Source organism: Myripristis murdjan, chromosome 7 (genome assembly GCF_902150065.1).
Source record: "Myripristis murdjan chromosome 7, fMyrMur1.1, whole genome shotgun sequence".
NCBI lineage: Eukaryota > Metazoa > Chordata > Actinopteri > Holocentriformes > Holocentridae > Myripristis > Myripristis murdjan.
Genome location: NC_043986.1, coordinates 19,017,438 through 19,029,199, shown reverse-complemented (window position 1 = coordinate 19,029,199; position 11,762 = coordinate 19,017,438). Strand labels below are relative to the sequence as shown.

Sequence of the window (11,762 nt, the reverse complement as noted above, 5' to 3'; positions counted from 1 at the left end):
GGGATAGCCAAGGCTGAAACCCCTGCCCTTGAAAATTCTTTACTATTCATACATTGAGTTTTCCTCTCTAAGGCTGTGTGTGAGTAAGTGAGGGGCAGCGAGTGACCTAAATCCATCCACACGCCTCCCTAATCCTGCAGACCTGATAAAAGGTGCTGCAGCCACCTCAGGGGGCTGCGGAGCGCACCCTCCCACCACGAGATCTATCCATCCATCCATTCTCCCCTGTTTCCATTCCTACTGCACAGCGAGACTCCCCTTTTCCTTATTTGTATTTTTTTTTTCTTTCTTTTTGAGGAGAGGCAGCAATTTTTGTCCATTCTTGAGCTGAAAGCAGGAACAAAACCAAACAGGCAGACCGCCCAGCATCACTGCCAACAGCCATGAATGGCACAGAAGGCCCCAACTTCTACGTGCCCATGTCCAACAAGACTGGGGTGGTCCGCAGCCCTTTTGAGTACCCTCAGTACTACCTGGCTGAGCCATGGAAGTACTCTCTCCTAGCTGCTTACATGCTATTCCTCATCATTACTGCCTTCCCCATCAACTTCCTCACCCTTTATGTCACTGTCAAACACAAAAAACTGAGGACCCCTCTAAACTATATCCTGCTCAACCTGGCAGTGGCTGACCTCTTCATGGTCATGGGGGGTTTCACTGTCACCCTCTACACAGCCCTGCATGGATACTTCGTCTTGGGTGTCAGCGGCTGCAACACTGAGGGATTCTTTGCCACCTTAGGAGGTAAGAGGGGGAACGTCCAGGTATTGATATTCCACTAACTGGCTACTACATGTTTATGCTTTGTGATCATAGCAAATTGCTCTAAATATTTGTCCATTTTCTAGTCTTGGAAAAGTTTGGGAAAAATAGAGGAAGAGCTTCTTAGAGTCTTGAAATTCATGTCTCAAAATAAATGCATGTTTAGCATTCAGTTGACATACAAATGCTGTTTTTAAAATACACTGGCTTTGTTCTGTGTCTTAGGAGAGATTGCCCTCTGGTCTCTGGTGGTATTGGCTATTGAGCGCTACATTGTGATCTGTAAACCAATGAGCAATTTCCGCTTTGGGGAGAGACATGCTATCGCTGGAGTGGCATTCACATGGATCATGGCCCTGACCTGTGCTGTGCCCCCCTTGTTCGGATGGTCCCGGTACTGTGTTTCATTGTGTAGACTGTAAATCATAATAGCATACTTTAGGCTGCAGTGGCTGAAAAACGGTAACATATACATAGTACCGCACCTTAGAGAGTATGCTTTTTACTTGTAGTGCATTTATTCACAGTCAAATATGTATCAAATAATAGATGTGACTGTGTTTATAGAAACTCTGAAATTACAGTATTATCTATGTGGATGCAGGTACATCCCAGAGGGCATGCAGTGTTCCTGTGGGATTGACTACTACACTCCCAAGCCTGAGATCAACAACACCTCGTTCGTCATCTATATGTTTATCCTCCATTTCTGTATTCCCCTGTTCATCATCTTCTTCTGCTACAGCCGCCTGCTATGCACCGTGCGAGCGGTAAGAACAGATTCAATATTTATACTAATGATGTGATACCTACTGTATCCCCATAGAGAAACACTTTTTCCTCCACTTGCTTCCACAGGGAAGTCAGGGTCAGCTACAGAGCAGTGCCTCTGAAGCTGGTCGGGATTAAATGTCTTACTCAAGGACACTTGAAGGCAGACGCTTGCCCACACAGCAGCTTATGCCTAGGTCCTACAGTTGAAGGACAGTCTGACTTATCCCTATGTCATTATACTGCCCCCATTATTTGCCTACAGGGATTATATATGAACAATTACTGCAATAATCTCAAATCTTAGTGTGAAATGTGAAAGTGCAAATGTGTAGACCCCAGGCATGACAGTTTTTGATCAATCAAGCTATATCTGTCTGCTCTCAGGCCGCAGCCCAGCAGCAGGAGTCTGAGACCACCCAGCGAGCAGAGAGGGAAGTGACATGCATGGTAATTGTCATGGTGATCTCCTTCTTGGTGTGCTGGGTGCCCTATGCCAGTGTGGCTTGGTACATCTTTGCCAATCAGGGAACTGAGTTCGGACCAGTATTCATGACTGCGCCGGCCTTCTTTGCCAAGAGTTCCTCTCTGTACAACCCAGTCATCTATATTCTGCTAAACAGACAGGTACTTCAAGGAAATATGCTGGCAGTACAGTATCACTGTGTGAGGAAGAGAGAGAGAGATTAAATGTTTAAGTTGACTGTGATTCAAGTCCTGTCTTCTCTGTTATCTTCAGTTCAGGAACTGCATGCTAACCACGGTGTGCTGTGGAAAGAACCCGTTTGGAGAGGAGGAGACCACCAGTGCTGTTGCTGCCTCCAAAACTCAGACCTCCTCCGTCTCCTCCAGCCAGGTCGCCCCTGCTTGACCTACAACCCCTACTGCTCCTAACCCACCATCTGTCCCTGCGCACTTGGGGAACGACCACCACCAGGCAGCACCGCACTCAACTGGCCAATCCTCTTCACTTACAGTGCCTTCAGAAAGTATTCAGACCCCTTCACTCTTACCACACTTTATTGTTGTAGAGTTAATGTAAAATAGATGTTTTGCTTTTGCCATCAATTTACATGCAATACTACCTTGTAATGAAACAATTTTTTTTGCAATTTTTACAAATCTATTACAAGAAAAAAGACTCAGACCTCTTATTCAGAACCTTGTAGAAGCGCTTTTGGCAGTAATTACAATTTAATGTTTTTTGGCATGCTTCTATCAGTTTTGCTTATCTGAATTTGTCATTTTCTCCCCTTCTTTTTTGCAAATGCTATCAAACTCTGTAAGATTGAATGGAAAATATCAGTGAACTGCAATCTTCAGGTATTGCCACAGACTTTAAATAGGGCTCATATTAGGGCTTTGGCTGGGTCACTCAAGGACATTCAGAGAATTGTCCAAGCCTTTCCAGTGTTGCCTTGGCTGTGCGCCTCTGGTTGCTTTTGTGCTGGAAGGTGAAGTTTTGCCGCTGTCTGAGGTTATGCATATTTTGGAGCAGGTTGCTCTGCAAGGACCACTCTGTTTTTTTGTCTCAGTTCATTGTTGCCACAGTGTCTGATTAGTCTCCCTGTCCCTGCAGCTGAGACGCGTCACAGTAGCAGGATGGTCTCACCACAATGTCTCACCTAAGGGGTGGTATTAGCCAGGTGGTGAAAAGCACCTGATTTTTTTTTTTTTTTTTTTTTTTTTTTTTGCCATACATGACACAGCACTTGGCATTCGGGTCCAAGAGTTCAATTTTTGTCTCATCAGACAAGAGAATCTTTTTCCTCATACTTTCAGAGTCAGTCAAGTGCCATTTGGAAAACTCCAGGCAGGCTTTCATATGCCTTTTACTCAGGAGAGGCTTCCATCTAGCCACTCTGCCATAAAGACATGACTGATGGAGCACTGCAGAGATGGTTGTCCTTGCAGGTTCCCCCATCTGGGCACAGGAACTCTGCAGCTCTATTAGAGTGGCCACTGGGTTCTTGGTCACCTCTCTGACCAAAGCCCCTCTTGCCTGGTTTCTGGGTTTGGCCAGACAGCCAGCTGTACAAAGAGTCTCCGTGATGGAGCCCAATGTGCTCCTTTCAATGCTTTAGCAGTTTGTAATACCCTTCCTCAGATCTACACCACAACACAATCTTGGAGGTCTTTTAGAGTTCTTTGGACCTCTTGGCTTGGTTTTTGCTCTGACACACACTGTAAATAAGGAACCTTTTTGTTTTTCTAAATCATGTCCACTGGATCGAATTTGACACAGGTGGACTACAGTCTGGTTCTAGAAACATCTCAAGGATAGTCAAACAGGATGTGTCTGAGCTCATTTTGAGCGTCATAACAACGGGTCACAATACTAACATAAATGAGATAATTCAGTTTTCATTTTTGTAAGGAAAAATCTAAGACCACTGAAAATACAAAAACCCCGTTTTTATTATTCCTCACCTTTATTTATCCAGTCTACGTTTGCTGAGCGATTATGTGCTTTTCCACTTTCCAGTTGCTCAGTATAATCATTCACCATTCACCCCCCTCACCAGTCTTCACTTTCACTTTATCATTGTATCTACTGTGTTTAGAGTGATGGCAAAAAAACAAATTCAATCCATTATAAAGTAAGTCTGTCACACAACAAAGCATGGAAAAAATTGAAGGAGTCTGAATACTTTCTGAAGCCACTGTACCTCTGCATTGTCTGCACTACAGCAACATAACCACACCTGGCCGCTTCAGTGGGACTGACTTCATACAGACATACCCAAGAGCCAGAATCTGTGTATTTCTAATCCAGGTAACCATGGAAAGTGTTCAGCTGGGTGGTGTCTTGGTGGCTTTCCAGCTGAACACACTCCAACCTCCTGCCAACCGGAAACACTTAAAATCACACAGGTGAAAACTGCAATTCAACAAGCCACACCAAATGATATCATTCACATAAACTGTTGTTCGTGTAACTATACCTACACTCTCTCCCTCCAAAATACTGCATCTATTTTTTTGATTGAGTACTAGTTGAGATTAGTTTTGAATTTGTTTAGATGTTTCCCGTGTTAAGTCAATGGGCAGAACTGACTTCTGCTCTCTGTTTTGCCTCTTGTTTTTGTGATGATGACGCTGAGGTGGTTAGTTGACTTTCAGCAATGACTGAGACATGAGTGTAAACAGATGGACCTGCAACAAGCCTCTGCGGTGAGAAGCAACCTCCTGTGAGGGACTGTTTGGTCCTGTGTGTGTGTCTGGTTGATGTGTATGTTTTTTTTTTTTGAATGGATGTCTGAATGTTGGTGTGCATGCGTTAAAGAGATATGGAGATATTAATTGTGTTGACTGTATAAAGGCTAGGATTTTGTGGAAGTAAAGTTGTTCTGTGTCTTGCAATAAAAACAAAGCTAAATGTCTACAAGACTTTTCCCTTGCTTGCTTTTTTTCGTGAGAGCGTTTACAAGGGCCTCTGAGAAGTTCCAGATGCTAGTTTGTAAGCCTTTGGGTGGCAGGCCAGATCTTAATGGTTTTCAAATGTTTTTTAAAATGCGCTACATTAAAGCATTTTGGAAAAAAGTATTTTGAGAATTAGTGCAATAATCATGGTCATGATGGGACATACTAAAATTCTAAATACTGTAATTTATTTCACAAACTCTGACAAGTCATTTGGCATCACAAATACAGTCATGTCAGACAGTTCTCCTCAGATTATATTGAGCTCACATTTTTTTTTCATAAATTTAAATTTCCCTCTTGTAGATTGGTCATGATATTCATTCATTTACAAGCACACTGATCCACATTTCTATACTGATGCAGCTCTTCCCAGTGAACTACAATACATTTGATTCAATACATTTCAGCGGTTTTGCAGACATTACCTATAGAAAATTATTTCTATTCCTTTCTCCACTCCTCCTTAACCCATCATCAACCTGCAAAGCACATTGGGACATATAGTTCAAAGCACCAATGGGAGTGAGTCCCTCATCTTCGCCAAGCGCACCTGAGAACAATGCAGGCTTTAGGCTTTAGGGAGGAGTTTGTCATGGTCATTCTTACTCATCCTGATGGACAGGCCACTTGAAAGCATTATAACACATCTATAAATATTGCTATGGACATTATAATACAGTACAGTGCATCATTGGCTCGTTCCCTTAAGAAGGGGGTCAGTGCGTAGATTGCCACCAGGGCTTTAGGTCCCAGTAACTGTGAAGACATCCAGAGAAAGTCTCATCTCTGAGTTCCTACACCTACATAAGCTTCTGGCTAAAGCAAAGTTCAACCAGACAGGAATTCTGTATGTGTCACAAGAAATAGTGTGGGAAAATGTACTGGCATTCCCAGATGAGAGGAGGAAGTGCAGAACACCTCAGAAATATATTAAGTCTGACAGGCAGGCTCGAGTCCCTTGTCCTGCCACTTTCACACTTGTTCCAGTCTGTGGCTTTTCAGAACGGGAATAATAATGAGAGTTATGACGGGTAATTCCTTGAGGACGAACATTCCCAGGTAGCAAAGTAGGTGGGAGACAGGCAGCCGGCAGCAGGAGCAGAGATGACCAGTAGAAGAGATGTCGGCCAGCTCAGGCCTCACTGCAGCACTCGTAGATGTTGTCCTCCACAAGGGCAATGACCTGCTCGAACTTGTGGTGCAGCTGAGTGCGACGTGCAGTGGGGTTAGACTCCAGAGCATTCACCACCTGACAAAGAGAGATAGACAGAAGGGGGGAGAGAGAGAGAGAGAGAGAGAGAGAGAGAGAGGGAAAGAGAGAGCATAACACATATGACTTTCAGTGTCTGTTGAGCATTCATGCATCTAGGAGGGGGCGGAAATCAGCCACCTGCCTGGACATAGAAAGTGAACGACAGAGTGAAAGCGCAGAACAACAAGTGGAGTGCTTCAGCCTTCATGCATGCCTCCACAACCACAAAAGCCTTTCCTCTTCACATATTTACAAAACCCACATCTGCTCTGTTTTTCATGCCCAATAGTTGTCACCATGTCAGTGGGCTTTACAGGCTCTTAGCAGCAGTGTGTTACCAGGCAGAGCAAGCTAAGCTGGGGAGAGAGAATAGGCAATCAGAGCCCATTCACAGAGCTCTGTGAATCAGAGTCTAAGCCCCTGGCCTGTGCCAGTACAGTAGCATGACAGAGAAAAGCTAAATGGTATTATGATGAGGGCCCTCCATTAAAGCACAGTCACCGCTGACTAAACCTCTCCAGAGAACAGTCAGTGGCAAAGAAACACGGGGGAGGAGGGCGGGTGCTCCATGGGGGCTGAAGAGTGCTACTTCAGAATGAAATGGGAGATATGGAGCAGTAACTTTGTAGTGTCATTAAACAGATAGGGGTGGTGGATGGGATTCTGCATGGCAAAGTTGATGTGAGGGCAAACGGCATGTAGGTTGTTGTGTTGTGCAAGGTGCATAGGGGCTGGATGGAGGGGTCGTGAAACATACAGGAATCATCGCTATTGGGCAGATAGCTAACATCCAAATGGTCATGTTTAACTGAGCGAAAACACTTAGTGTAGAAGAAGAGGAAGCATCGTGACATGCAGACGTTTGTGGGGTGTTTTGCTACCAGTTGGCTGAGTGACAGCTTTTAGGGCTATGTAAAGTGCAATAAATTTCTCAACATGCATGTGATCTCATATGCTGATAAGGCCTGCGCCACACTCCGATTCCCATCTCTAACTGTGAAACTTTATACAGCATGTGGGGTTGAGCCAGGTGATAAGGCTGACGATAGGGCCAGTTCAAACATGAGAAACTTGACTTACTAATCCAAATGTGAGATCACAAAGAGAGAAAAATAAAGAGCAATTGTTACCTGGTTTCTGTATCTCTTGGCGTATTTGTAGATTTCTGTCAAGGCTAGGTTGGTGTTGAATTCATTCCTGTATTTCTGCAGGACAGAAAACAGAGCATTATGTTACAATAATTTCTAATAAAAAACAATAACGATAACCAGGAGGACTGGAAGACTAAAACTTTATACTTTATAAAACCCAGAAAACTAAACGAGAGCTATCTAAACCAATGATGATCACCCAGCCATGCTTCACACTCACCCGTGACTCCTCAGCCAGGTGAGCGTTCATCTCCTGCTCACTGAGAGGCGCCATCTCCTGTATCTGCTGGTAGTAGCACTGCACCCTCTTCTTATATTCAGGGATCTCCTTTGCATACAGCAATTTGTTTGTGGGGGAGTCCTGAAACAACACATAATTGCTTTAACCCCGATTAATGGGTGGAACTCAGTGAAATTAATCATTTTGTGCTGGAGTCCAAACGAATGCTGTGCATCTTCAGTCTTCGATGGAGAGCTTTGTGTGTTAGTGATTAGTGCAGTCTGCAAACCGGGGCTCAGGTCTTAATAAAGACCCGAGCGTGTGGTCAGTCCAGGTTCGGTCAAACTGTGGCTGGATGTTATTTCTTGATTTCTTGATGAGCCACCCTGAACTGAAACAATGGAGGGAGGGAACAGTTTCCTCTCCACACAATAGGACTCAAATAGGCCCGATCCCCACAGCCAGAGAGAACATTCCAGTCAAAACAATACTCCTACATACCTCCGCCACTCTCCAGAGTCACTTCAAGCTCTCCTACTGGTGCTTATTCAAGCAGAAAGGAAAGTAGTGAGGCTAAGAGGTTGTGGGCACATTCTGGGTTTAGTTGTGACTACTGTTGTGAGTGTGTGTATGCCTTTGTGTGCTCTGTATGTGTGTAAGCAGAGAGAGGGACACAGAAAGTAGGACAGGGAAAAAGAGGGGGTAAAAGAGATGGGCAGCCTCAGCTTTCAGCGTCAGCAAATGTGCTTACAGCGCACCTTAATATTTCTATGTGTCATGAGTTATTTGTGTCACTAAAAAGTGTGTGTGTGTGTGTGTATCTGTTTGTGTGTATGCGTGGGGGTGTATGCATCGAGGCACTAGGGGGATAAAACATTGCAGCCACTGTCACCCCTTCTGATAGGGAACCTCACTTCCTGTCCACAAGGTCACTTCCTGCTGTTCATCCATCTGCCTGGTAACCCCCTGTGACCCTGTGGCACTACATGCCTGTAGCTCGCCAGATAAGAGGGTTTCCGTGGAAACAGCAAGCGTTGCCTAGTTTCCTACCTCTCTCTCACCCCTACCGTGCTCTTGCTAATCCAGACCCCATACCCTTCACTGCCCTGACTCTGTCCTGAGACCATCACAGATGCACGTACACACAAACACACACACGCGCACACACACAAACAAACAAACAAACGCATATGCTCAAACATCAAGGCAAATACAGGGGTGCTTCGTGCCAATCTCCTTCACCTGCAGGTGAAATCACAGCTACTTCCTCGACCCTGGTGACTCTGCAGTCTGTGCTGGAGTACACACTCTAAGAGAGGCAAACGCAACCTGTTCCCGAGGAGGCTGCAGCCCTGTTCCAAGCAAAATGCAGGAAAAGGCCGAGTATGTCTGTGCATACGTGGGTGTGCGGTGTTTGTCTGCGTCTGGATCTGTCCTCATGTGTGTATGTGTGTGGGCCTGCGTGAATATTGCCGTGGTGAGTGCACTGGCTCTCCGGCAGTGACCGAGTATATAAATCAGAATGTTTTTCTGTGAAAGAAGAGCATTATTTGATGAGAGCTCGGCTCTCTCCAGGGAGGAAGCCAGTCGGAGAGACAGGAAGCAGAGCGTGCTCAGGGTCAGAGTGTCTGAGGGATGAGACGGTTTTGAGAGGAGCGAGGACATTGACATGCAAGCACACACACAGAGGCACAGATAGACAGACTGACACACACACACTCACACACACACACCCTCGCGCATACCACAAGAAAGATCCCTGGTGCTCATGACCTTGGATCAGCCGACTGGGCTGAAATAACATGAGGAGAGGTAGACAGAGCTGACAGACTGAAGGCTTATAGGGATGAGGGTTCACATGGGGGCTCAGGAGGTATGCAGGGTGGTGGTGAGGGAGTTGGGGGATCGGACAGGATTCAAATATCTGCCCCCTGACTATATCTACATCTACTTCTATATGTCTATATATACGTCTGTTTATCTAGCTACAAATGTTCTAAACATATGTGAGGCTACAGACGCAGAGACCTTTTGAAATAGGAGACAGAGCACTCCATCAGTTTACAATAGGAAAACTTGGGAAACGCTAATGATGGTAGCGTCCATGTAAAACATGCTATCAGCCAATCACACTGTCTGTTTTGCCTAGCTGCACACAACTTCATATTTACGACAGACTGTTTAAGTTGGTGGCTACAGTTCAACAATAATAACCCTGCAAGCCCAGACAAGCCGAGGAAAGACAAAACGGTTGGCCTGCCTGACACTGTCAAATCGATACAGGTAAAAATTTAATGCATGTGTTTTTAGAAGAATCTCTACGGCAAAACCATGGCAATGACAAAGCCAAATGTTTTGATCTGTATCTTTCTGTTTCTTGGGGCTGTGAATACTGCATGCCTATAAGCCTTGGTGGGTGAACACATTGTTTTTCTGTGGTACAAATGTTCTGTAGAGCAAATTTGACCACTCTGTGCTGTACATAATTTGATTGTGTCCCTAAATGTGAAATGCAAATGATAACAGAATGCCAGATATAGACAACTCCCCATTCAAAGAGGGGTCTGGGCTTGCTGGTTATGATGCTACTGCCCATGGGTGTTTCAAAGATGGTGCCCAAGAGCTCCATCTCCACCTTAAAGTCTCTGATAGATCAGCAGAGGATCAAAAGTCATTTACTGTATTGAATCTAATCTCTAGATAGACAGAGATTGATGGCCCTGCCTCACCTTGCCCAGCTGCAGATCAGAGATAGAGCAGGCGTCGATGAAGGCCTGGGCGATGACGGACAGACAGGCATCCATGTGGTCCGTCTTATCGATGTCAAACACGAACTGCGGGTTCTTCAGAATGTTGACCCAGAAACGCAGAGGTAAACTGCACGGCAGGGAAGATGAGTAGTTAGAGCTGCACGTTTAGCACGCTGAGGCGGGACAAAAAAAAAGAGTTTGACTTGGCATCTGTCGTCTACCTGTTGGTCTTCCAGATGTGCAGGGTGTCGGGGTCTGTGATGCCTCGTTTGTCAGCCTGCTCCTCCAGGAAGTCAAAGAAGTATTTAACAGCCAGAGGGGGGCGCTCCGGGGGGATGCTGAGGATGGCCTGAAACAGGTCATCCAAGAATTTCTGCAAGGTTCCCTGTAGAGAACCAAAAAAGAGAGCTTATATTGTGCAGAGACACAATCACATTAGATGTGGACTTGCTACATGATGCCTGAATTTAATACAGACCACAAAAAAGGGAATGACAGAAAGATGACTCTGTGGTTGAGTTTGCAAAAATTGGGATATAAAGATCTAACTGAGGTATGTTTGTAGTGCCGACAACATAAAGCGTCTCATCTTTCTTGTGTTAAAGGGGTTTAATGTGTGCTCACCTTGGTGGACAGCAGGCGTGTCAGGTAGATTTCAGGCAGGACCTTCTTGCGGTGACTGTGCCTGTGTGACTTCCTGGTCTCCATTAACTCATCATGAGGTAGGACCTGGGATACCAGAGGCCCAAGGTCAGCATACTGCACAAAGTGTCAAGCTATAAACCATCTCATGGGTAGCTAGGCGAACGCCCCTGGGTCTGTGGTGTCTGCATCTCAGTTTTCAGAGTGTAATCTTCTGCTGCATGCGTTAGACACATGATCCAGAAACCACATCAGGGTATTTTGGAGCGCTGAATAATATATGGAATTTAGGAAGTGCTCCGAGTTGGGAAATTCTCAGGATTTTCTCTGGTTGGTACAGAGGATCATGTATCTGACACGCTCATACAGGTCTAAATAGGGGTACGCGAAAGAAAAGAAACTCAAATTCCACCAACTCCTGTCAAGAAAGAACTACAAAGCTGTCCTGTAAAACTAACCATTCATCCAGCAAAATGTGTTCCAAGGAACTCATTATTCTAAAGTCAAAGGGCCCATATCTTGGGCTGACTTTTATAAAAGAGCTTAAGCGGCATTAGTGCTGTCATGTCCTCTCAGCAGCTTTCCTATTCACCTCCATTCACCCCCATTCTCTCTGTCGTCAAGCCTGCTCCAAGCTGACTAACACTGGCACACACAGGAAAAACTACAGTAATAACTCACAGACCAAGCGTGCACATACGAGTGTTTTGATCATCTCAATGAGGAGGTGTGTAACCTAAGAAACTCACCAAGTGAACATACTTCTCCGTGTCCAGGTCTTTGACTAA

The 11,762-nt window shown here is 45.2% G+C and overlaps 2 protein-coding genes across 2 annotated transcripts in view; one reads left to right on the top strand and one right to left on the bottom strand.

The window, feature by feature from the left end:
- Positions 1-283: 283 nt before the first annotated feature.
- Positions 284-2,434, top strand: exorh (extra-ocular rhodopsin). The gene is made up of 5 exons (XM_030056298.1): positions 284-744; positions 988-1,156; positions 1,367-1,532; positions 1,921-2,160; positions 2,273-2,434. Exons 1-5 carry the CDS (start codon positions 384-386, stop codon positions 2,402-2,404), a joined length of 1,068 nt encoding a protein of 355 aa, XP_029912158.1. The 5' UTR covers positions 284-383; the 3' UTR covers positions 2,405-2,434.
- A 2,688-nt stretch (positions 2,435-5,122) lies between these two features.
- The window catches only part of plxnd1 (plexin D1), a 56,119-nt gene continuing 49,479 nt past the window's right edge, over positions 5,123-11,762 (bottom strand). Inside the window, exons 30-36 of the mRNA XM_030056125.1 lie at positions 11,724-11,758; positions 10,957-11,061; positions 10,554-10,717; positions 10,312-10,459; positions 7,583-7,723; positions 7,342-7,416; positions 5,123-6,208 (exon numbers count right to left, since the gene is read on the bottom strand). Coding sequence (XP_029911985.1) covers positions 6,092-6,208; positions 7,342-7,416; positions 7,583-7,723; positions 10,312-10,459; positions 10,554-10,717; positions 10,957-11,061; positions 11,724-11,758 — 785 coding nt within the window. The 3' untranslated portion in view covers positions 5,123-6,091. The remainder of the gene's footprint in view (positions 6,209-7,341; positions 7,417-7,582; positions 7,724-10,311; positions 10,460-10,553; positions 10,718-10,956; positions 11,062-11,723; positions 11,759-11,762) is intronic.